The following is a 25,507-nucleotide window of genomic DNA, read 5'->3' as shown; positions in this document are numbered from 1 at the left end:
ACATGGAATTTAAGAAACAAAACAAATGAGCAGAAGGAGAAAAAGAGAGAGAGGCAAACAAAGAAACATACTTTTGGGGTGACTCTTGATTTCAGCTCAGGCCATGATCTCAAGGTCTGTGAGATAAAGCCCCACCTCAGGCTCCCTGCTGAACGTGGATCCTGCTGGGGATTTTCTTTCCCGTCCTCTGCCCCTCTTCCCCGCCTCTCAAAATAAAGAAATAAACATTAAAAGAAAAGAAACAAACTCTTAACTGTAAGCAATGGTTTCCAAAATGGAGATGGGTGGGGATGGGTGAAATAGGTGATACAGATTAAGGAGTGCACTTGTGTGTACACTATTGTACACCTGAAACTAATGTTACACTGTATGTTAACTAACTGGAATTTGAACAAAAACTTAAGAAAATGATAACTGAGGGGCATCTGGGTGGTTCAGTTGGTTAAGCATCCAACTTCGGCTCAGTCATTATCTTGCAGTCTGTGAGTTTGAGCTCTGTGCTGACAGCTCAGAGCCTGGATCCTGCTTCGGATTCTGTGTCTCCCTCTCTCTCTGCCCCTCCCCTGCTCACACTCTGTCTCTCTCTCTGAATAGATAGATAAATAAATAAACAAATAAATAAACATGCATTAAAAAAATTAAAGAAAATGATAACTGAAGGTAATTTTCTTAAAAGTTATAAAGAAGGCCATAAAAAACAAAATTGGTGCCCCTCTCATCCCAGTGGCTTAGTCTTCTCAACAATTTCATCAACTTCCACATTAAATTATTCAGCAAACTGATTTTTCTTCCTAAATATTTCTCTGGTATTTTTACTACTTTTATTTTTCTTCCCACTCTAATCCTAGGCTGAGAACATTTTTGACCTAAGCTATGTAAAATTCTCTTCAAAAAAAAATTCCCCTCAATGAACCTATTGCTTCCAGTTGTCATTATTTAATCTTACCATACCCAAGTTATTACAAGTTATCTTTTTTTTTTTATTTGAGGGAGAGAGAGAGAGAGAGAGAGAGCACAAGGGAGAGGAGCAGAGAGGGGGAGAAAGGGAGAGAATCTTAAGCAGGCTCCATGCTCAGTACCAAGTCCAACTCAGGGTTTGATCCCATAACCCTGGGATCATGACCTGAGCTGAAATCAAAATTCAGATGCTCAACCAACTAAGCCACCCAGGAACCCCTATAAGTTATCATTCTAACACAAAATCCATCATTTATTTTCAGTAAAACTCTTGGATGATATATTTAAGAATAAAGTCCTAAACTTCACTAACATCCATACAAATCTATATGGCTCACATCTCAACTGTTATAACCACCTCTAGGTTCACTCGATATCTGTAAAGAAAACAAAATTATATTAGCTTTATTCCCAAAGAATTTTTTATTTCTAGCTATGGTATCTCTTATACACATTCAGTTTTCTGTTAGTTTCTGAGGCACTTGGAGATAGGGACGGTGTCACACATAATTTGATATCTGCCTGGTTTCAGGCTTGTAATAAGCATATAAAAATTATTGAATTAAATTCAAATGACTTGAATGCCTATGAATCATGCCCAGAAAAATTAGCAATTGATACCAACAATGCAAATACAGTAATGAATTTAGATTATAAATATATATTTCCCTTTTGGTTTTATCAGGTTATAGACAATCAGGGAGAAATTTTACTTTAAGAGCAACATAATTTTGATATGTTAATTCCCTCATTTTTTATATAATTTGACAAAAAGATGAAATACTAATTTTAAGGTACATAGACACATTCAAGCACATTAAATGAATACAGTATACACCAAGGACCACAATAAAACTAAATGCTTAGGCTATAAGTACTTTAGTGAAATATGCAAAATTGCTATTTTTAAGTTAAATCCCTTTTGTTACCATTTGTTACCTGTACCAATATTTTCTTGATAAATAGACACTAAAAGTAGTTTTAGGAAAAATATGAGAAAGGTATATATATATATATATATTCTTAAAAGGCTATACTCCGTTACATTTTTTTTCCTTTTTACAAATTGAGAAAATCATTTGTTTTGTGGATAAATATTGTATTTAAGGAATGTGAGCAGAAGTATTCCATGGAAGGACAACTTGAGAATTGTCTGGCAAAAAAGTCCTGGCAACACTGAAATCATGCAAGTCATCAACTTGCATATTAAGCCAAAAAATGAAATTTCTTTCCAAGTTATTCCGTTTTCATGTGTGAATGTCATACCAATGGGGAAAATGTTTACATTTAACCTTTTACTAGCCACAGATTTTTCCAAGAAGCCAAGTTATTCACAATGGAATAAATAAAATAATGGGAAAATAAAGTTGTTCTTACAGGATTTCACAGTTGTGATTTGTTTTTTGGTTTTGGTCTGATACTTAAACTGCTAATCCATAATGAGGGATTAAAACACTTGCATACACCATTTCATATTTAACTTTTACTTAATTTCCTTAACCAAAGGGTTTTCTAAGAAACAAAGTTATCTACGATAGAAGAATTTATTTATACGATTTTTTTACACTCTTTATGTGTGTGCACGTGTGTTTGTTTCGACCTGAGACTTAAAATAGAAATACCGCGGTAGCCACGGTTAAAACATGCAACCGTCTGCTACTAACCATATTGTGAATTTCCATTTTGTTTTTCTCCACTAAAGTAATTCAGTCATTGTGCCAGAAAATGATCACGTGGACCACTGGTACAGCCAAGCACTTCACCAGCAGATGGTCCATTTCCAAAGGAGAAAACTTCACTTTATGACCCTTATGTAATCCCTAAATGTGTTTCAAATATCCGCATTTGGAAAATAAAGCCCAAGCCCAAGCCGACTTGTACACCAAGCCAGGCTGCCTTGTGCCTCCACAGCCCTGAGGGCGGTGGGTGGGCGCCTGGAGCTGCTGCTGTGCCCGCAGGTCAGCAGAAGGGGCGGGGCGGGCGGGGCGGGGCGTGAGGAACAGCAGCGACCCCTCCCCCATCGCCCTGCTGCCTGCCCTGCCCGCGCCGCCGGCTCTGCCCCCGCTCCCTGCAGGCCGGGAGCTCAGGGCCCAGCGCGCGAGCGGCCGCCATTCCGCAGCCAACCGCCATCACCGTGGCAAGGCCGGCAGGACGCGCAATGCTGCCTGTCCTGCTGATCCTCTCAGGCCTGGGCCGGCTGACCTCCGCCGGCCATCGTGAGTGTAGGACCTGCTCCGTAGAGGGTCACCTGTCGCAGAGCCTGTGGGCGTGGCGGGCTCCAGAAGCTTGCTCCAGAACCCTGTGCCCGGCTGGGGGGAGCCCTGCGTCCTGTCAGAGCCCGCCTAGAGTCAGGATCCTGCGGGGCCTGCTGCTGGGAGGGCTCAGAACAGGACTGGGACAGTTGTCCTCACGTGCCTGACCCTGCACTTGGAGGAGGGGGCGAGCAGCTTCTGGGAGGAGGGGCCTCCAGAGCAGCTCTTCTTCACCTATTGGGGCTGAGGTCAGCAAGTCCCAAAGTGTCTCTGGAAGGTGGTAGGGTCACGTCCCATTTCTAGGTAGCCTCTTCTGGAATGCACAAAGTCTGATTCCGTGGTGGGAACGTACCTGCGTGTGTGTGTGTGTGTGTGTGTGTGTGTGTGTGTGTGTGAGAGAGAGAGAGAGAGAGAGAGAGAGAGAGAGAGGAGAGAGAGAGAGTGAGTTCGTGGAAGTTCAAAGAGTGATGTGATGTGACAGGACCAGTGAAGAATAAGGATGCTGGCAGGCATTGGGGAATGCTTACAGGTGTTTTCCTTACTGTAGATCCTGAAACATCACTTCTACAAATAACAGTGCCACGGAAGATAGAGACAAACACCGATGGTGAAGTTTCAGAAACGCATGTAATTAAGAAATCACTTCTTTTTTGAGTGCTTTATTTTTACTGGACCCAAATCAGCCCATGCACATATTCCTTTGAAATTTTGTGTCTTGATTTTTCTCATTTTCCAATGAACGTTATGAATCATTTTTAAAACACAGACTCAGAAAAAAGTGCCCCAAGTCCCTATCACACAAAATGATATATATAGCCTACTGGACTTTTTTTTTTTTTTTAACAACATGTATATTTAAATATTTATCCTGTGTAAATGAGGTTACACTAACATTTACTTTTTATTTAACATAACTTTTTATGTTATTTATTTATTTATTTATTTATTTAATTTATTTAACATAATGTTTAAAATGACAATATATGGGGTGCCTGGGTGGCTCAGTCGTTTAGGCGGCTGACTTAGGGCATGATCTCACAGTCTGTGAGTTGGAGCCCTGCGTTGGGCTCTGTGCTGACAGCTCAGAGTCTGGAGCCTGCTTCAGATTCTATGTCTCCCTCTCTCTGCCCCTCCCCTGCTCATGCTTTGTCTCTCTCTGTCTCAGAAATAAATAAAAACATTAAAAAAATTTTTTAAATGACAATATATAATTTCTTCATGCCTATATTTGCGTATGTAGGCGTATATGCTTGTTACAATGGAAGTGATATTATTTTAAATCTGATTAAAAAGTAAAGCAAGTACATTGTAAAATTAAGTCTAGACAGGACAGAGTTGTTCAGAAAGTGAATGTCCGCCTCAGTTTCTAAAGGTAGTAAATTTGAACTGAATGAATTTTTAGAGATATGCACACACCTGCACATATAATTTTAGTAATAATATATGAGTGTGATAATTGGCTTTTAATTTATTTATAAAGTTAGAATATAGTTTTATGATAATAAAACTGTCATTTTTCATAGCCATTCACATATGGATGTAACATTGTTTGTCAGATTTAAACATGTAGTTTTATAAACCTTCTTGGTAGTCATTTCCATAGGATCAATGGGCAAGCCATTTTAAAAAAATGGTGCAGGGGCACCTGGGTGGCTCAGTTGGTTAAGTGTCTGACTTTGGCTCGGGTTATGATCTTGTGGTTCCTGAGTTTGAGCCGTGTGTTGGGTTCTGTGCTGACAGCTTGGAGCCTGGAGCCTGCTTTGGATTCTCACTCTTCCTGCCCCTCCCCTGCTAATGCTCTGTCTCTCAAAAATAAATAAACATTAAAATTTTTTTTAAATGATGCGTATTACAAAATATCTATCAGAAAAGTTTTATTGTAGTTAACTTTCATTAACAAAGAATAATGATGCTTCTTGAGGGCTTTTGCAGGCTTGGTTCAGACTTCTTATACCTGTTTTTTTTTTTTTTTTAAGTTTATTTATTTTGAGAGAGACAGAGTGTGAGCGGGGGAGGGGCAGAGAGAGAGAGAGAGAGAGAAGGAGGATCTCAGGCAGGCCCTGTGCTGTCAGTGCAGAGCCTGATGTGGTGCTTGAACTCACGAAACTGTGAGATCATGACCTGAGCCAAAATCGAGTTGGATGCTCAACCAGCTGAGCCACCCAGGCACTCCTGGCTTCTCGTTCCTGTCAATGTGATAAGTATAATGAATGCTTCACTTTTAATTGGCATTTTTAAATTAAGTCTTAAGACAAGATGCTTTTACATATATTGCCTATTTGAATCTTTTTTTTCTTGTTAATTTCTTACTGATTTTGATTTCCCTTTTTAAAAAAGTTTTATTTATTTTAGAGAGAAAAAGCAGGGAAGGGACAGAGAGAGGGAAACACAGAATCCCAAGAAGGCTCTAAACTGTCAGGACAGAGCCCGATGTAGGGCTTGAACTCACAAACTGTGCGATCATGATCTGAGCCCAGCAGTCAGACGCTTAACTAACTGAACCACCCAGGTGCCCCTTGTCTTCCCTTTTTATATGAATTAGTTTTGGTTAGGACACTTTGTTTTCAAGAAAGATGTGTTGATGTAAAGACACACGGGAATATGATAGGAATCCAAGGATTGGAACCTCTGTAGCAATATCTGAGAGGAGCATTGAATTGTCAACTGGAAAACTGTTAGACACTGGGGTGGGTTTTATAGACTGAGTGGTCTGTTTGTCTCCTTTTATGGCACACACACACACACACAATCCAGTAATTATGTGTTCATAAAAGCTATTACACCCAAACAAATACCCAGAGAATTTAAAATGTTTAGGACATATACTGGGAACATGCTAACCAAAAGCAAACACGAGTATCCATGACAAAAGCGGGAGAAAACCAACATTTAGTACACATACCCACACACCATTATGAGAGATAAGCATGCTACTTAATAAAATATTCAGTTCACTAGGAATATATAACACTTCTAAATTTGTATGTTTTTAGAAAAATGCTCTCACATATAAGGACTGATTACACTAAAGGAAGAATTTTTCAAATCCATTTTCATAGTGATATCTTAAAATGTTTTTCTCAAATGTTGGTTTACAAATCATAAAGGGATTCATAAAGACAATTTGGACAACAAAAATATTTGACGGGTTTATATAGAAGTGAACCCATCAAATTGAATATATTGTTTTTTCCTCTCTGCTATTTGTTTGGACTCACTAAACTCTATGGGATATCACCATAAGGCTTTTATTTAATGGCAAAGCATATAGTGCAGCAAGAGAAAGAGAATTCAGGCAAATATCAGGAATTCCAGAAGCACTCACAGTGAGCTTCATATGAACCCAGTCTGCGTTCCTAGAACATGTTGAGTCTCTGGCTTGAAATAATGAGACTTATGGTAGGAATTTTGGCTTTCGGAGGACTCCTTAAAAAGCTTTCAGTGATGCTTTAAGTAGCCAAGCCAACCGTGTCAAACTGGTTAGGGAAACATTAAAGAAGTTAACTTTAGTCAAAAGAGTTTTTGAACCTTAAAAAGTACCCTATAAACCTCACTGTCTTTGTCTCAACAGAGAGTCAGAACATCTAGACTTGTAGGCAACTCCAGAAATAAAGGTAGTGTTTTTCTAATCCAGCTGTAATTCAACTATATAGTAAATAATGCACATTCTTCTCAAGAATATACAGATAATTCAACAAAATTGACAAAAACAAGGAAAAAATGTTAAAATATCAAATTCTGACAATACAGTATTTATCTTGTAACAATTCAATTAAGTTAAATCTTAAAACAATTTAAAATGTATATGGAAATTTAAAAATAAACTTCTACATTATTCATGGGTTGAAGAAGAAATCATAAGTCATAATGGATATTAAACAATAATAGATGAGATTGAAGAAATTACACCCCCAAATTCAAGTCATATTCTGAAATGACATAGAGGCATACTTTACAGTCACTTGCAATTTTGTAAATTTTATTCCTCTTTGCACCCACCAACAAAGATTCAAAAAAATGTACTGAAGAAAACTATAGATTAAAAGGAGAAAAACAATGTCACAATAATTTGGGGAGATGTCAACACACCTTTTTCAAGAGTTGTAAGTTATAAAAGACGGAACACTATAGAAGGTTTAAAATGACTTATGCAGAAAACTGTACCCAATGACAACCATGCTCAATAGCAAAATTCACATTTTTCCCCATGTTTTCTACATTTTGCAAATGTGGAAATTAACCATGTGTATGTTTTATGATAATGTCACAAATTGGATTCTTTGGGATGTGGTCTTTGAGAGGATTCTCATGAAGGCAGGTACGCTCTTATGATGAGCGCCTGTGGAAAGGGGGAGAAGAAGCAGGAATGGGGAGACAGAGACTCAACTGAGTCTCAACAAAGTGTGAAGCTGGCATGGCCCATCAAGATCTGGAGTTGGAATGACGGGGCTTCTCATTAGATGGGGGCTGTATCAGAAAGTTGTGAGTTGGTGTGAGGTGACCCTCTTCAGCTGAGGCAATTCCTAAAGAGGACAGGGAGTTGAAGATTCTGTGGATAGCACTTCTGACAGCTTGGGGACGCTTCCTGTCATCTTAAAAGGGGACCCATGTTGTATTTAATTTTCAATTTATTTGGGGTAGAAATTGCAAAGTAGAGAAAAGATAATGAAATTCAGGTTTCTTCCAAGATTACTCAACATTTCTAAATGTACCATTTTAAATTAAAATTTCATTATGATAATAAATGTTAATGACTAATGCTCTTAGTTTTGAAACAGATTTAGACTCCTTGATTTCATTGAAATTTAATTATGGTTAATTCTGTCATATATTCCAAGATGGAGAGAAGATAGCAATATACTTATATATGCATATGTTATTTTGAGACATGTGTGATATGATCTATGTTTATATGAAAGAGTAAATAAATTTTAAGAATTTTGATTTCTAATAATTACATTCTCTCTGAATACTTTGCTGTAGGTCACTTATGCCATCAAAATTGACCAGAAAATATACACTCTCCACCTTGAAAAACAGTAAGTAGACATTCTTCTTTTCATACAGTTGTTTTTAGTTTCTGAAATTTTTACAGTCACTACCCTAAGTTGAGCCTAAACAAGAGCATGACTCTTATATTTAACATGTTACATCTTTGTGATTCAAGTCAGACTAGAGTTCCAAGTTTTCATCTTGAGATTTTAAGTCTAATGTTTGAGCCAAATTCTAATTTCATGATGTAAAGTTAATGTATATCAGATAGATGAAAATTAGTCTATATAACTCTTTACAATATAGCCACGACTGTAACAATTAAGGCAATAGCTTTATTTGTCCATATTGAATTTTGTTCATGCTGTCATTTTATATATGACTTTATGATCATATACATGATTTTAAGCATTTAACTTGATATTACACCAACATTTTTTTTAATATTTAAAATTTTTTTTTCTGCATCTATTGACAGGATCATATGGTTCTTACCTTTTCTTTTATTAATGTGATGTCTCACATTGATTGATTTGTGAATATTGAACTAGCCCTGCAGCCCAGGAATGAATCCCACTTGATCATGGTGAATGATTCTTTTTATATGCTGTTGAATTCAGTTTGCTAGTATCTTGTTGAGAATTTTTGCATCCATATTCATCAGGGATATTGGCCTGTAGGTCTTTAAAAATTTTTTTTAATGTTTTTTTTAGTGTTTTTAATGTTTTTTAAAATGTTGTGAATGTTTTTTAATGTTTTTAATATTTTTTTAATGTTTATTCATTTTTGAGAGAGAGAGAGACAGAGCACGAGTCAGGGAGGGGCAGAGAGAGAGGGAGACAGAATCCGAAGCAGGCTCCAGGCTCTGAGCTGTCAGCACAGAGCCTGATGCAAGGCTCGTACCCATGAACTGTGAGATCATGACCTAAGCTGAGGTGGGAGGCTTAACCGACTGAGCCACACAGGTGCCCCAACACCAACATTTTTTTAGTCTCTTAAATTTTCACTCTGTGAAGAAACCAATTTCACCAATTAATAACCTTGTGTGTATCTTTCCACCATTTTATTTCTATTCTAAATCTCACTTTTCCTTTAAATAAAATATGTAGAAACCTACTAAAATGGTTTGTTTTTAGACAAATGGAAATACTGTTCTGTGACTGGCAGGTCTTATTTAATAACAGTGTTCATTTTCTTGCTTCATATATATATCTTAGCTCATTCTTTAACAGCTAACATCTGTAGTATGGCAGGTTGATAGGTAATGAGGTTGTTTCCAGGGATTGTCACTAAAGAGGCCTGCAATAAACATCCTTGTATGTGTGTTTTTATGTAATAGAGATTTTGTTTTGTAGGCCTGATATCAAGAAATGTGTTTCTGGATCAGGAAGTATGAATAAAAGTAATAATAGTGATAATGATAACAACAAAACAACAAAAGTAACTGACATTATGGGGCACATATCAATTACCAGACATATTTCTAAGCAGTTTGCATATAGTTACTGGTATAATGTCCAGACCAACCTTCTTTATTACTCACATTTTATATTAGGATTTTGAGAGATAATGCCAGTTTCTGAAAAGAGAGTAGCAGTTTCGATTTTCAAAAGCATGCAAGATGTGCCAAAATATTATACTGCGTCTTTGTGTCAATTTGTATTTCCCTAAATAAGGTATCTAAACAATTATCAACTATTTTCATTTTCCTGTTTCCTGGTTCTAATTTAATATTTATTTTTCAGAGCAGTTTTAGGTTCACAGCAATATTGAGTGGAAGGTACAGAGTGTTTCTGCATATACCCTGTGCCTCCCCGCACACATGTATAGCCTCCCCATTATCAACATGCCCCACCAGAGTGATATATTTGTTATAATTGATGAGCCTGCACGTCATTATCACCCAAAGTCCATGGTTTATATTAGTCCAATATTTTTTATATTTGCTTTTTTCTTTTGAAAGATTAGACATTTAAGGAAAATTCTGAGAATAATATAATTACTTTCTTATCATGAAAGACACACATGTAAGCATTTTATTTATCTATTTTTCTAAAAGGTGTACATGACAGGTAATAGTGAAATCTATCATTTCAATTTCCAGAAATAGTTCTTTCACTCCCCAGTGCTAATCACAGTTATGATACTGACACATACTCTAGTGTCATGATTTTATCCTTATTCATCTGTATGCCTAGAGATTAATAAAAATAATCATGTTTTGCTTGATTTATTGGCTTTGGCTCAGGTCATGATCTCGTGATTGATGAGATTGAGCCTTGCATTGGACTCTGAGCTAATAGCACTGAGCCTGCCTGGGATTCTCTCTATCCCTGTCTCTCTGCTTCTCTCTCTCTCTCTCTCTCAAAATAAATAAAATTAAATTAAAAAAAATAATCATCATGTTTTGAGTACTACTTTAAATACACATAAATGGCACAATACTTCTCTATATAATTTATCTTAATATGGTGGACCACTAAAGTGACCCCAATTCTTTACCTTTGCCTTTATCTTCACTCTTTGCCATGTAACTTTGAGTTCCTATCATCAAGAGGCGGAATATATGCATCACACCCCAGCCTCCCCACTCCCAGCCCTTGGATATGAGTTTATCTGTGCAAGGCCAACTTCATGGGTGTATGGTCCTCCAGGACTCCATGGTTAGACATGCTCTGTACTTGGTTTAATTCTCTGTTGTTGCTTCCCTGGGATTCTTAATACTTTTGAACAAGAGAGCTTGTATTTTAATTTCACTACGGGCCCTGCAAATCATGTAGCCCATTCTATGGCTATGTGACTTACTTTGGCCAAAAAGATGTTAGCTGACTTGATTTAAACAGAGGTTTGAAAAAGCTCCCCTGCGTTCCTGCTCTCCATCTTGTTTGTCTGCCATCCCCATGAGAATATGCTTGGGCCAACTTGCTGGGAGATGGAGACAGGTGGGGCACAGCCAAGGTGCCCTAATCATCTCTAGATAAGTCAACATTCAGCTGAATCCCAGACCATTGATCAAGCCCGGCCGCCATTAGCAGAACTACTAAGTCTACTCACACTTGACCCAGAAGTGTGAGCAATAGATACTAATTATGTTACTGGGTGTGTTTCTGGTTTTGAGGCTGTGCTTTTTGTGCAAAATTTTTCATAACATCTTTATTTGAGAGTCATTCATACAGATTTGTGCAGAATGAGTTCATTGATTGTAAAATATCTCACTTGTTATTTGTCAACCTATATATTTATAGCAAGAAAAGCTGTATTGTGGCTATCTTTGGCCATGATGTTCTGGGCTCCAGTGAAATTGAAGGGCAATAAATGATACAATTGTCAAGAGTGCTGTACGCTACTAATTTTTACTTCCAAGGATTTATACCAGTCTTCACTCACACCAATAATTCAAAAACATTTCTGTTCTCTACATTCTCAATAAAATAAGTATCTTCACTCACTTATTTTTGTTAATGCATAAGAAATGCTATTTTATTGTTATTTCTATTCATTTGTTTTGGGTTATTTATTTTCAATCTATGGTTTATCCTTCTGCTTTTCTTTCTGTTTTTTTTTTGTTCCCATGATCAATCTGTGGGAAGTTTTGTTTCCTGTAGATATTAACTCTTTATACGTTCTGTATGTTGCAAACATGCTATCCAGCTTACTTATTGTCTTCTTCCTTTGTTTGTGGGATTTATTGCTAAAAAAATGAAATATTCATATAATCATTATACTCATATTTTCTTTCATAGGTTCTCAGATTCCTCACTTGTGTCACTCACATCTTGAATTTATAATATTCCTGTATAATTTTAAAAATTCTTTTTACATTTATGATGTAAATCCAATGTTTTCAGTTTCTTTACCTACCAACTGTTTTTGCATTTTCCAAGTTTTATTTCTGCTTTTTATTTTTTCCTTTTATTGCAATTTTATGCAATATTGTATTAGTTTAGTTTGTATTGTTTAGTTAGACTAGTTTCAGATTATTTTCTTCAGATGGGTTGCTTTCTAAACCTGTTCATATCTGCAAATGTCCCTTTTGTTCTCATAATTGAATAAATCCCTTAATTTTTCATTTTATTTAAAAAAACTTTTTTTAACGTTTATTTATTTTTGAGACAGAGAGAGACAGAGCATGAATGGGGGAGGGGCAGAGAAAGAGGGAGACACAGAATCAGAAGCAGGCTCCAGGCTCTGAGCCATCAGCCCAGAGCCCCACGTGGGGCTTGAACTCACAGACCGCGAGATCGTGACCTGAGCTGAAGTCGGACGCTTAACCGACTGAGCCACCCAGGCGCCCCTTAATTTTTCATTTTAGTTTTAAATCATTACACATTAAAAAAAAATTTTTTTTATTATGTTTAGTTTTGAGAGGCAGAGAGAGACAGAGCATGAGTGGGGGAGGGGCAGAGAGAGAGGGAGACACAGAATCTGAAGCAGGCTCCGGGCTCTGAGCTGCCAGCACAGAGCCTGATGTGGGGCTCGAACTCATTAATTGTGAGATCATGACCTGAGCCGAAGTCGGATGCTTAACCAACTGAGCCACCCAGGCACCCCAAATCATACACATTTTAAAACATTTTATGGAAATATATGGTCTCATCCAGGGTCTTATGGATCTGCCCTTTATAGTATAGGTTTTCCTTCAACAATTTTTACATCTTTATTTTGGCTGTGTTTTTTACCTATTTGGTAGTAAATGTGTTCTGTTTATTGGCTAGGCCTCTAATTCTGTTCTCAGCACACAAATTCTCTTTGGGACATTTATTAAATTATTTTTAACTGTCATCATCATTTTAGTTTGAGTATTTTTTTTCTTAAATGATATGCTTTGAAAGCCTATTAACTCTTTAACTTGTTAACTTTGCTTTAAATAATCATTACTTTCTGTAATCAATTTCTTCATTCAACCTCATAGGGAACTTGCTTTTAAGTTTTGTCTTTTTCCCCTTTGTTGTTCATTTTCCTTACATTGAATGTTGTTTTCCATTGAATGGTCATTTGTATTTTTTTTATTTCACTAAGCAGACTTCTTTGTTGTTTTGTGTAGAAGCAAAAGTATACTTTTATACCCAGGATGAATAAACTTGCAAACTAAACTTTTATCCTTTTATTTAAAAAAAATTATTTATTTAAGTTCAAGTTAGTTAACATATAGCATAGTATTGGCCTCAGGGGTAGAACCCAGTGATTCATCACTTACATATAACACCCAGTGCTTATCCCAACAAGTGCCCTCCTTAAGGCCTATAGCCCATTTGGCCCTTTTCTCCCCCTGCCCCCACCTCCCCTCGGGCAACCCTCAGTTTGTTCTTCATATTTAAGAGTCTCTTATGGGTGCTCCTGGGTGGCTTACTCGGTTAAGCCTCTGACTTTGGCTCAGGTCATGATCTCACGGTTTGTGAGTTTGGGCCCCATGTAGGGCTCTGTGCTGACAGCTCAGAGCCTGGAGCCTGCTTCAGATTCTGTGTCTCCCTCTCTCTGCCCCTCCCATGTTCCCAGTCTCTTTCTTACTCTCAAAAATAAACACTGAAAAAAAAAGTCTCTTATGGTCTGCCTCCCTCTCTGTTTTTATCTTATTTTTCCTTCCCTTCCTTTATGTTCATCTGTTGTGTTTCTTAAATTCCACGTATGAGTGAAATTATATGATATTTGTTTTTCTCTGACTGACTTATTTCGCTTAGCATGATACACTCTAATTCCATCCACGTTGTTGCAAATGGCAAGATTTTATTCTTTTCATCACCAAGAAGTATTCCATTGTGTGTGTGTGTGTGTGTGTGTGTATGTGTGTGTGTGTGTATATATATATATATATATATACACCACACTTCTTCTTTATTCATCAGTCATTGGGTATTTGGGCTCTTTCCATACATTGGCTATTTGTTGACAGTGCTGATATAAATATTGGGGTGCATGTGGCCCTATGAATCAGCATTTTTGTATCCTTTCAATAAATACCTAGTAGTGCAATTGCTGGGTTGTAGGGTAGTTCTATTTTTAGTTTTTTGAGGAACCTCCATACTGTTTTCCAGAGTGGTTGTACCAGTGTACATTACCATGAACAGTGCAAAAGAGTTCCCCTTTCTCCACATTTTTGCCAACATCTGTTGTTTCCTGAGTTGTTAATTTTTGCCATTCTGATAGGTGTGAGGTGGTATCTCACTGAGGTTTCGATTTGTATATCTCTGATGATGAGTGATGCTGAGCATCCTTTCGTGTGTCTGTTAGCCATCTGGATGTCTTCTTTGGAAAAGTATCTATTCATATCTTCTGCCCATTACTTCACTGGATTATTTGTCTTTTGGTGGTTGAGTTGGTAAGTTCTTTATAGATTTTGGATACTAACTCTTTATCTGATATGTCATTTGCAAATATGTTCTCCTTTTAATTATGCTTTTCAGAAATCTGTTGAATTTCGTTTTCCTGGGATATGATTCTGGGTTTCCATTTCCACCACCTTCATTTCCATGCTTAGTTGCTAAAATGAGGCTCTGCCCTTGTGTCAGAATTTGTGTTCTAGGTACTTGCATATAAACCAACCCAGAATATTTGGGATGTCCTTGAATATGTGTGCAATATGAGGTGATAAATATCAGTTTTTTTTTTTTCTGGGAAGCCCTCTGGTTTTGTTATTTAAATTGAGGAAAAGAGAAAGCTGTCAGGAATGAGCAAAGATGAAGGAGGTCTGGAAAGAGAAGTAGTGGTGAAATTATGCACTCCGTGAATGCTCTAGTCCTTCTTTGACACTTGGCCTTGAACTGCCCCTTGATATCTGGAATCCTTGAGAAACCCCAGTTCTCTCCACAATAAATAATGGTGTCAGATTGTTCCGTAAGAATCGCCATCTTCTCTGTAAGATTTCACTTTGGTACCATTTATGTGAGGTTTGTCTGTAGAGATCATTTAGCTTATGAAATTTGAGCAAAACACTAGTCTTCTAAAAAAGGCTTTAAGAACTATTGTGTGCTTCTACAATTTCTTTTCCTCTTCTGCTACAAGAAAAGCATGTTTCGGTGGGTAGGAGGTATGTCTTTTCCCAGGTTCCAGAATGAAGATAGTGTGGCGTTGACAATAAACATGTAAAGAACATTCACTGTTGATTTAAGGCATTGAGAATTCTGAGGTTGTTTTTACCACAGCACAATTTCATGAAAACTATCAGAAAAAGCATATATTTTTTGTTTCTTATCAATCCATGGCTACTTGTTAGCAAATATATTTATGCCCTGAGATTTACTGATGGTCGGATCTTAAAGAAAATTTGTTGTGGGAATCTGGAAGTCCTGGTTTTTATTATACATAGATCTATGTCATTATGATGTCCCTACTGATATCTGATTATACTGCTTATTATGTTTTCCTATATACAAAACATGCTGTCAGAAAGCAAATGAGATAATGGAGAGATGGCTCAATTTAATTTTTGGATATTTGAAACTGTAAAATTGAATATAAATTATGCTTAATTTCATGATTTTGCTTGTATTTATATTACTATTACAATGAAATGTCATTCCTTTCGTTGAATTAGGTCATTTTTAGACCCTCATTTCCTTGTGTATGCATACAACAAATCAGGAACATTGTATCCAGATTCTTCATTTATGAAGGTAAGTTTTGCTTTGTGTTCTGTAGATTTATGTGTTTTTATATATATGTATGTGTATATATATATATGTATATACATACATACATACATACATACATATATACATATATCATTAAAGTGCTGTTGGTGGAAAGCAAAAGGATGCCTTCTATCCCACAGAATTATTGGGCAAACAGATTAGAAGCCCAAATATAAGGTGGCAATGTGTAGGAAGGCAGACTGAATAGAACAACTACTTTTCAAACTTGGAACTCGAATCTCCTATCCAAACAGGTCCTTTAAACTATGACAAGTTTAGAGGTCTTAGAGGGAAAGTGAGTTAAGGAGCTAAGAATAAGAAACCCCAAAACACAGAGTCATTTTGTTTATTTGTTTATTTGTTTATTTATTTTTTTGTTTTTGGAAAATATTTTTAAATTTTATTTTTGTAATTTGCATCCAAATTAGCATATAGTGCAACAATGATTTCAGGAATAGATTCATTAATGCCCCTTACCCATTGAGCCCATCTCCCCTCCCACAACCCCTCCAGGAACCCTCTGTTTGTTCTTCTTATTTAAGAGTCTCTTATGTTTTGTCCCCCTCCCTGTTTTTATATTATTTTTGCTTCCATTCCCACATGTTCATCTGTTTTGTCTCTTACAGTCCTCATATGAGTGAAGTCATATGATATTTGTCTTTCTCTGACTAATTTTGTTTAGCATAATATCCTCTAGTTTCATCCACATAGTTGCAAATGGCAAGATTTCATTCTTTTTGATTACTGAGTAATACTCCATTGTATATCTATACCACATCTTTATCCGTTCATCCACCAATGGACATTTGGGCTCTTTCCATACTTTGGCTATGATCAGTAGTGCTGCTATAAACATTGGAGTGCATGTGCCCTTTGGAAACATCATACCTATATCCCTTGGATAAATGCCTAGTAGTGCAATTGCTGGCTCATAAGGTAGTTCTATTTTTAATTTTTTGAGGAACCTCCATACTGTTTTCCAGAGTGGCTGCACCAGTTTGCATCAGTGCAAAAGAGATCTTCTTTCTCTGCATCCTTGCCAACATCTGTTGTTTCCTGAGTTGTTCATTTTAGCCATTCTGACAGGTGTGAGGTGGTATCTCATTGTAGTTTTGATCTGTATTTCCCTGATGATGAGTGATGTTGAGCATTTTTTTTCATCTGTCAGTTTGGCCATGTGGTTGTCTTCTTTGGTGAAGTGTTTATTCATGTCTTTTGCCCATTTCTTCACTGGATTATTTGATTTTTGGGTGTTGAGTTTGATAAATTCTTTATAGATTTTGGATACTAACCCTTTATCTGATATGTAGTTTGCAAATATCTTCTCCCATTCTGTTGGTTGGTTGCCTTTTAATTTTGCTGATTGTTTCCTTTGCTGTGCAGGTCCCAATAGTTCATTTTTGCTTTTGTTTCCCTTGTCTCCGGAGATGTGTTGAGTAAGAAGTTGCTGTGGCCAAGGTCAAAAAGAGGTTTTTGCCTGCTTTTTCCTTGAGGATTTTGATGGCTTCCTGTCTTACATTGAGGTATTTCATCCATTTTGAATTTATTTTTGTGTATGGTGTAAGAAAGTGGCCCAGGTTCATTCATCTGCATGTCGCTGTCCAGTTTTCCCAGCACCACTTGCTGAAGAGACTGTCTTTATTCCATAGGATATTCTTTCCTGCCTTGTCAAAGATTAGTTGGCCATACGTTTGTGGGTCTATTTCTGGGTTTCTATTCTGTTCCATTGATCTGAGTGTCTGTTCTTGTGCCAGTACCATACTGTCTTGATGATTACAGCTTTGTAGTGTAGCTTGAAGTCTGGGATTGTGATGAGCTTTGTAGTATAGCTTGAAGTCTGGGATTGTGATGCCTCCTGTTTGGTTTTCTTTTTCAAGATTGCTTTGGCTATTTGGGGTCTTTCTGGTTCCATAAAAATTTTAGGATTATTTTTTCTAGCTCTGTGAAGAATGCTGGTGTTACTTTGATAGGGATTGCATTCAATATGTAGATTGCTTTGGGAAGTATCGACATTTTAACAATATTTGTTCTTCCTATCCAGGAGCATGGAATCTTTTTCCATTTTTTTGTGTCTTCTTCAATTTCTTTCATAAGCTTTCTATAGTTTTCAGTGTATAGATTTTTCACCTCTTTGGTTAGATTTATTCCTAGGTATTTTATGGTTTTTGGTGCAACTGTAAATGGGATCGATTCCTTCATTTCTCTTTCTGTCACTTCACTGTTGGTGTATAGGAATGCAACCGATTTCTGTGCATTGGCTTTATATTCTGCAACTTTGCTGATTTCATGAATCAGTTCTACCAGTTTTTTGTGGAATCTTTTGGGTTTTCCATATAGAATATCATGTCATCTGTGAAGAGTGAAAGTTTGACCTCCTCCTGGCTGATTTGGATGTCTTTTATTTCTTTGTGTTGTCTGATTGCTGAGGCTAAGACTTCTAATACTATGTTGAATAACAGTGGTGAGAGTGGACATCCCTGTCTTTTTCCTGACCTTAGGGGGAAAGCTCTCAGTTTTTCCCCATTGAGGATGATATTAGTGTTGGGTCTTTTGTATATGGCTTTTATGATTTTGAAGTATGATCCTTCTATCCCTACTTTCTTGAGGGTTTTGTCAAGAAAGGATGCTGTATTTTGTCAAATGCTTTCTCTGCATCTATTGAGAGGATCATATGTTCTTGTCCTTTCTTTTTTTGATGTTATGAATCACATTGATTGTTTTGTGGATATTGAACCAGTCCTGCGTCACAGGTATAAATCCCACTTGGTCGGGATGCATAATTTTTTTAATGTATTGTTAGATCCGGGTGGCTAATACCTTGTTGAGGATTTTTGCATCCATGTTCATCAGGGAAATTGGTATATAGTTCTCCTTTTTAGTGGGGTCTCTGTCTGGTTTTGGAATCAAGGTAATGGTGGTTTCATAGAAAGAGTTTGGAAGTTTTCCTTCCATTTCTATTTTTTTGGAACAGCTTCAAGAGAATAAGTGTTAACTCTTCTTTAAATGTTTGGGAAAATTCCCCTGGAAAGCCATCTGGCCCTGGACTCTTGTGTTTTGGGAGATTTTTGATTACTAATTTGATTTCTCTACTGGTTATGGGTCTGTTCAAATTTTCTATTTCTTCCTGTTTCAGTTTTGGTAGTGTATATGGTTCTAGGAATTTGTCCATTTCTTTCAGATTGCTCATTTTATTGGCATACAATTTCTCATAATATTCTTTTACTATTGTTTTTATTTTCTGCTGTGTTGGTTGTGATCTCTCCTCTTTCATTCTTGATTTTATTTATTTGGGTCCTTTTCTTTTTATTTTTGATCAAACTGGGTAGTGGTTTATCAATTTTGTCAATTTTTTCAAAGGTTTCTATAGCATTAATTTCTGCTCTAATCTTTATTATTTCCTGTCTTCTGATAGTTTTGGGTTTTATTTGCTGTTCTTTTTCCAGCTCTTTAAAGCGTAAGGTTAGGTTGTATATCTGAGATCTTTCTTCCTTCTTTAGGAAGGCCTGGATTGCTATATACTTTCCTCTAATGACTGCCTTTCCTGTGTCCCAGAGGTTTTGGGTTGTGGTGTTATCATTTTCATTGGCTTCCATGAACTTTTTAATTTCCTCTTTAACTTCTTGGTTAGCCCATTTATTCTTTAGTAGGATGTTATTTACTCTCCAAGTATTTGGAGTTCTTTAGTCTCCAAGTATTTGTTACCTTTTCAAATTTTTTTCTTGTGGTTGATTTGGAGTTTCATAGTGTTGTGGTCTGAAAACATGCCTGGTATGATCTCAGTCTTTTTGTACTTGTTGAGTGCTGATTTATGTCCCAGTATGTTGTCTATTCTGGAGAATATTTCATGTGCACTGGAGAAGAATGTATATTCTGCTGCTTTAGGATGAAATGTTCTGAACATATCTTTTAAGTCCATCTGGTACAGTGTGTCATTCAAAGCCATTGTTTCCTTGTTGATGTTTTGACTGGATGATCTGTGCATTGCTGTGAGCAGGGTGTTGAGGTCCCCTACTATTATATTACTATCAATGAGTTTCTTTATGTTTGTGATTAATTGCTTTATATATTTGGGTGTTGACACATTTGGCACATAAATGTTTACAATTGTTACGTCTTCTTGGTGGATAGACCCCTTGATTATGATACAATGCTCTTCTTCATCTCTTGATACAATCTTTACTTTAAAGACTAGATTGTCTGATATACGTATGGCTACTCTGGCTTTCTTTTGTTGACCATAGATGGTTCTCCATCCCCTTACATTCAATATCAAGGTGTCTTTAGGTCTAAAGTGGGTCCCTTGTAAACAGCATATAGATGGATCTTGTTTTCTTATCCATTATGTCACCCTATGTCTTTTTATTGGAACATTTAGTCCATTGATGTTTAGAGTGAGTACTGAAAGATATGAATTTATGCCATTATGTTGCTTGTAGAGTTGGAGTTTCTGGTGGTGTTCTCTGGTCGTTTCTAGTCTTTGTTGCTTTTGGTCTTTATTTATTTGTTTTTGTTTTTTCATCTTTTCTCCCCTCAGAGAGGTAAAAAATGAGGTAAATAAAAAAATTAAAATTAAATTAGATTAAATTAAAATAAAAAAATAAGATTAAGGAAATACTAAAATTAAAAAAATAAAAACAAACACACACACACAAAATGGAATAAATGATGCTATATTTTTACTCTGGGTGTTGAAATGGGCTTGATAGATTAGAGAAAATAGGGGAAAGAAAAAACGAAAAGAAAAAAACAAAAGGAAATTCTTTGAAATTTTGATACATGGATACACTGAAGTAGACTAAAATTAATTGATGGAAGTAAAATAGAATTTGAAAATATTACACAAAAGTAGAAAATATAGTAGAAAAAAATTAAAAGTATTTTTAACAAAAATTGGAAATAAAAATTATTTTTTTCTCTTTCTGTATTCAAGAAAAAGAAAAGAAACAAAAAAGAAAAGAAAGGAAATTGAATAGATGGACCAGCGAACAGAGTGACATACGACTGAAATTACTTTATTTTCCCCTAGAAGTCAAATTATGATGCGCTTTATAGTCTATACACTAAGCAGGCAGAGAGACTTGTGTTCCTGAGGAGTGAAGTTTGCCCATTTGGGCATGACTTAGAGTAATGGCTCTGTTCTCCACTAGATGGCGCTGCTTAGCTTACTGGGGTGGATTTTTGTGGTGCTTGTAGGTGTGTATGTTCATGCGCAGGAGTGGTGAAAATGGCGCACCCAGCTACCCAGTCTGTAGTATTGGAACTCTGTTCTCCCTGAACAGCAATTGTGCACCCATCCTTTGTCTTTGGCTTCTGGCCACTCCCCGCTTTTACACAGTCCGTGACCAAGCCCCAGGCAGTGTCTCCTTCCTGAGTTTTGTCTCAGATGCAGCTATTTTTCCCAACCTGTTACTTCTGAGGGACTGTGGCTTTGACCTGTTCTGCCCCTCTGCAGGAGGGTCTCACCGTGCAATGGCTGGGTGCTGGCTGCACCCAGGAAGTTTGTGGGAACATGCTGTTGCTGATGCCTAGAGACTGTGGCCGGGTGCCAGCCTGCCCCAGAAAAAGTTTGTGTGATAGTGTAGCAGCAGAGTTCGAGGGATTATTGAAAATCACAACACACATCTGACACCATGCTTCACCCTTAACGATGTTGTTCCAGCACCAGTGAATGTGGTTGTTCTCCTGGGTCCACTGGGCCCTTGCCTTTGGGGGACCCACACAGCCTCTACCAGGTGTCCTCCCAGCAGGAGAACCACCTCTCCCTGTGTGGCCTGAAGAACCCCAGGCTCCACTTTGCTCCAGGGGATTTGCCCTTCCCACCAGAGCACTGCCAGGTATCTAGCTGTGGAGTTTCAGACTCTGCAGTCCCCCTGTTTATAGTCTTAATGTAGTTTAAACCTTCTCCTTTCTCCTTTATCCCTTTTTAGTTCAGTCCCTGTGGCTGTTTCCACTTTTCCACTTTCTCTCCACCTGCTTTTGGGGGGGTGCTTTTCCCATATTCCCCTCCCCCCCCATCTCCATCCTCTTTCTGCACACAAAAGCAGCTCCCTGTCCTCCGTGGCTTCTCTCTTCCCCAGTTCACCTTTCCATGTTGTGTACCTGCTGAATTCTGTGGTTCAGGTTGTGCAGATTGTTGTGTTAATCCTCAGATCAGTTTTCTAGGTGTGCAGGATGGTTTAATGTTGGTCTGGCTGTATTTCATGGAGACGAGACACACAAAATCTTTCATGCTGTTCCACCATCTTGGCTCTTCCCCAGAGTCATTTTAATTGAGATTTTGTAGGGCCTGAGCAGAGGAGAAAGTAGTGGGAATTACTGTGTGGAATGACCTTATAGAAAGAACTGCCTTATAGAAAGGGAAAGTGAGGATGCAAAAGCATGTTGAGTATAGAATCTGAATAGGTTCACATGGGAAACATAGGAGTTTGTGTTGTTCCCAAAATGCAGATAGGAGTCAAGAAATTTTAAGTATGTGAGAAAGTTAGCTTTAGTCTATGAGATATTTATTTTGTGAGAACAGATGATTGGGAAGAAGTAAATGCAAGTGAAGGGTCAGATTCTATTGCCACATTGCAACTGAGAGACAATGAAATTAAAAATAGTACAACATTGTTTTGTTTTTTACCATATGCAAGTAAAAAGCAGAACAAAATACATGAGACTCCTATTTTGAGACATTTGGCAATAGGCTGATCAGGAATTTTTTTTCTCTGAGAGAAAAGAAAGGCCAGAAGATGAGTCACATTCAACTTGGCCCTCTGAGGATAAAATCTTAACCAGAGCATAGGGAGTTGGAACCAGGCAGAACTTGAAGAATTTGGAGTTCAGCACTGCTGAAGCAGCTGGAACTGGCATGACACAGGACCAGAGAAAAGGGGCCATGAGACGTATGATTTTTTATGGAGAAGGGAGTTGCCCTTATGTCCCTGACTAAAGATTAGCCTGCCTATGTGCTGGATAAAACTCTACTAAAGGGCAGAGAGTAAAATGGAGATAATACTAAAGGTCAAACAGTGTTGGGAGATGTTATATTTTCAGCCTGGACAGAGTAGGGTGACTTTGCTGACACCCAGATATTCAACTGAGACCAGAAAGACTGATTCTTAGGAGGAAAGATCAAGCTTTAGAGTAAGAGATACTCTTATCACCCCAGTTCCCTACCCAAGGTCTAAAACTCAGAAACAAGAGGGTTCAGAATGGTTGCCATTAAATTAATTTGCCTTCCTATACCAAATGCAAAACTCTACAAAGGGTTAAAACATAGTAGGTGAAAGAAATAATGCAGATAAAGGTTGAAATTAATGAGATAGAAAAATGAAAAAGAATAGAAAAAATTAAAGGCCAGAATTTAGTTCTTTACAAGGACTAATTAACATTAATAACCCCTAGTAAGACTCTTCTAGAACAAAAACAAATTCCATCAATATTAGGGATATAGGGAGACACGATGAGTCATACAGAAAATAAAATGATATTTTGGAGGATTATGAAAGCTTTATGTCAATAAATTTGGTAATTTAGATGAAATGACAACTTTGCTGAAAAGGACAACTTATCAAAATTGAGAGGAGAAATAATAGAAAATCTCAATCACTTGAAATCTATTTAAGAAATTAAATTTCTAAACAACCACATTCCCACAAAGAAACACCAGCTCTACATGTTCTCACACTTTACCTTGTCTAGTCTTTAACTATTTAAAGTATTGCTTCTATGAACATTCATGTGAAATTTTTTGTGTGGATACAATTTTTATTTTTCTGGGATACGTGCCCAGGAATATGATTGCTAGGTCATAAGGTAAGTTTGTTTGTTTTTTAAAATAAATTATCAAGTATTTTCCAGAGTGTCTGTACCATTTTACACTTCCACTGGCAATGTAGGAAAGATGGAATGTCTGCATTTTTGCCACCATTTCATCAGTATTTAAATTTTTTTTAGGGGCACCTGAGTGGCTCATTTGGTTAAGCCTCTGACTCCTGATGTCGGCTCAGCTCAAGATCTCACAGTTGTGAGATCAAGCCTGGCATCTGGCTCCATGCTGGGCATGGAACTTGCTTAAGATTCTCTCTCTCCCTCTCCCTGTGTCCCTCCCCCTTGCTCGCTTGCTCTCTGTCTCTCAAAAAAAAAAAAAAAAAACAAAAGTAACAAGATTTTAAATTTTAGTCATTATGATAGACGTGTAGTGATATCTCATGCAATTTTAATTTGCATTTCCCTAATGTCCAGTGATATTGAACATATTTTCATGAAACGAAATGTGTATTAATGTCCTTTACCCATTTTCTACTTGGATTGGTTTGTTTTTTATTGTTGGTTTTTAAATAGTTTATATATTTTCAAATACAAGTCCTCTGCCAGATAGGTGGTTTGCCAATATTTATTCCCAGTCTGTAATTTATCTTTGCATCCTCTCTATAAGGTCTCTTATTGATCAGAAAATTTTAATTTTGATGAGAATTAATTTATCAACTTTTCCTTTTATGAATGGAGGCTGAGGTATCAAATTTAGGAACTCCATGTATCCCTAGTTCCTCAAGATTGCATGTTATTTTTTTTTGTCTTAAAAGCTTTATACTTTTATTTACATTTAATTGTTCACTTTGAGATAATTTTGTGTAGGGTGTGATACTTGAATGAATCAAGCCTCATTCTTTTGACTGAAGAAGTGATTTGTTCCAACACCATTGATATAAAAGGTTGTTCTGCATCAAATTGCTCATGCATCTTTGTCAAAAAGTCAATGGGGCATATTTTTGTGGAAATATTTCTGGGTTCTTTATTTTCTTCAGTTCTTCTATGTGTCTATACTACTGTCAATACCATCCTATTTTCCTTAGTTTACCTGTAAATTGGCATTTACATAGGCCACGATGATTCCTCCTACTTTATTCTTTTTCAAGATTTTTAGACTATAGTAAATATTTTGCTTTTTCATATAAATTTTGGACTAAGTTACTTCATGAATACAAACAAATTTGCTGGTATTGTGATAGACATTGTATTAACCCTATAGATCAATTTGGCAAGAATTAACATTTTTGACATGTTGAGTCTTCCAACCCATGAATGCAGTGAGTCTCTTCATTTATTTCATTTATGTCTTTCAATAACATTTTGTAATTTTAGCATTCATATCCTGCACAGAGTTTTTTTTAAAGTTATATACCAGATCATTTTATTTTCTTTGGAGCAACTGTAAATGGTATTGTATTTTAATTTCAGTTTCCACATGTTGTTATCTAGAAATGCAATTTATTTGTTTGTGTTGATCTGGTTACATCCTTGCTGAAGTCACACATTAATTTTATAGAGTTTTTTTTTTAGATAGATTCCTTGAGATTTTTTTTTTACTTAGATATGTCTTTTACAAATAGGGACATTTTTCTTTTTTCCTTTTCAGTCTGTATGCTTTTTATTTCTTTGCTTTGCTTTACTGTGCTTGTTACAACTTCTAGTGCTGTGTTGAATCACAATAGTGAGGGCAAACTTTCTCACCTTGTTCCCAATCTTAGAGATAATGTATTCAGTCTTTCTGAATCTTTTTGAGGATAATGGTTGTTGTTTTTTTAAAATATACTCCTTATAAATTTGAGGAAATCTTTACTTCTAGATTGCTAACAGCTTTTTTCCCCCATCAAATGTTGTGTGTTACAGATGGCTTTCTGTATGATATGA

General features: G+C 36.7%; 1 protein-coding gene across 7 annotated transcripts in view; it reads left to right on the top strand.

The window, feature by feature from the left end:
- The first annotated feature begins 3,016 nt into the window (after positions 1–3,016).
- The window catches only part of LOC106978369 (A disintegrin and metallopeptidase domain 3-like), a 151,898-nt gene continuing 129,407 nt past the window's right edge, over positions 3,017–25,507 (top strand). For 2 of the 7 annotated variants that reach the window (XM_015076051.3, XM_027070997.2), the window contains exons 1-4: positions 3,035–3,179; positions 3,757–3,836; positions 8,193–8,248; positions 15,733–15,811. In XM_015076051.3, the coding sequence (XP_014931537.2) occupies positions 3,116–3,179; positions 3,757–3,836; positions 8,193–8,248; positions 15,733–15,811 (279 nt within the window). In that variant the 5' untranslated portion in view covers positions 3,035–3,115. Of the gene's footprint in view, positions 3,180–3,756; positions 3,837–8,192; positions 8,249–15,732; positions 15,812–25,507 lie in introns of those variants that run through there. The other 5 variants (XM_015076052.3, XM_053216565.1, XM_053216566.1 and 2 more) reach the window with 5 other exon arrangements.

This window comes from Acinonyx jubatus, chromosome B1 (genome assembly GCF_027475565.1).
Source record: "Acinonyx jubatus isolate Ajub_Pintada_27869175 chromosome B1, VMU_Ajub_asm_v1.0, whole genome shotgun sequence".
Classification (NCBI taxonomy): Eukaryota; Metazoa; Chordata; class Mammalia; order Carnivora; family Felidae; genus Acinonyx; species Acinonyx jubatus.
This window is presented reverse-complemented; position numbering and strand designations above follow the sequence as displayed.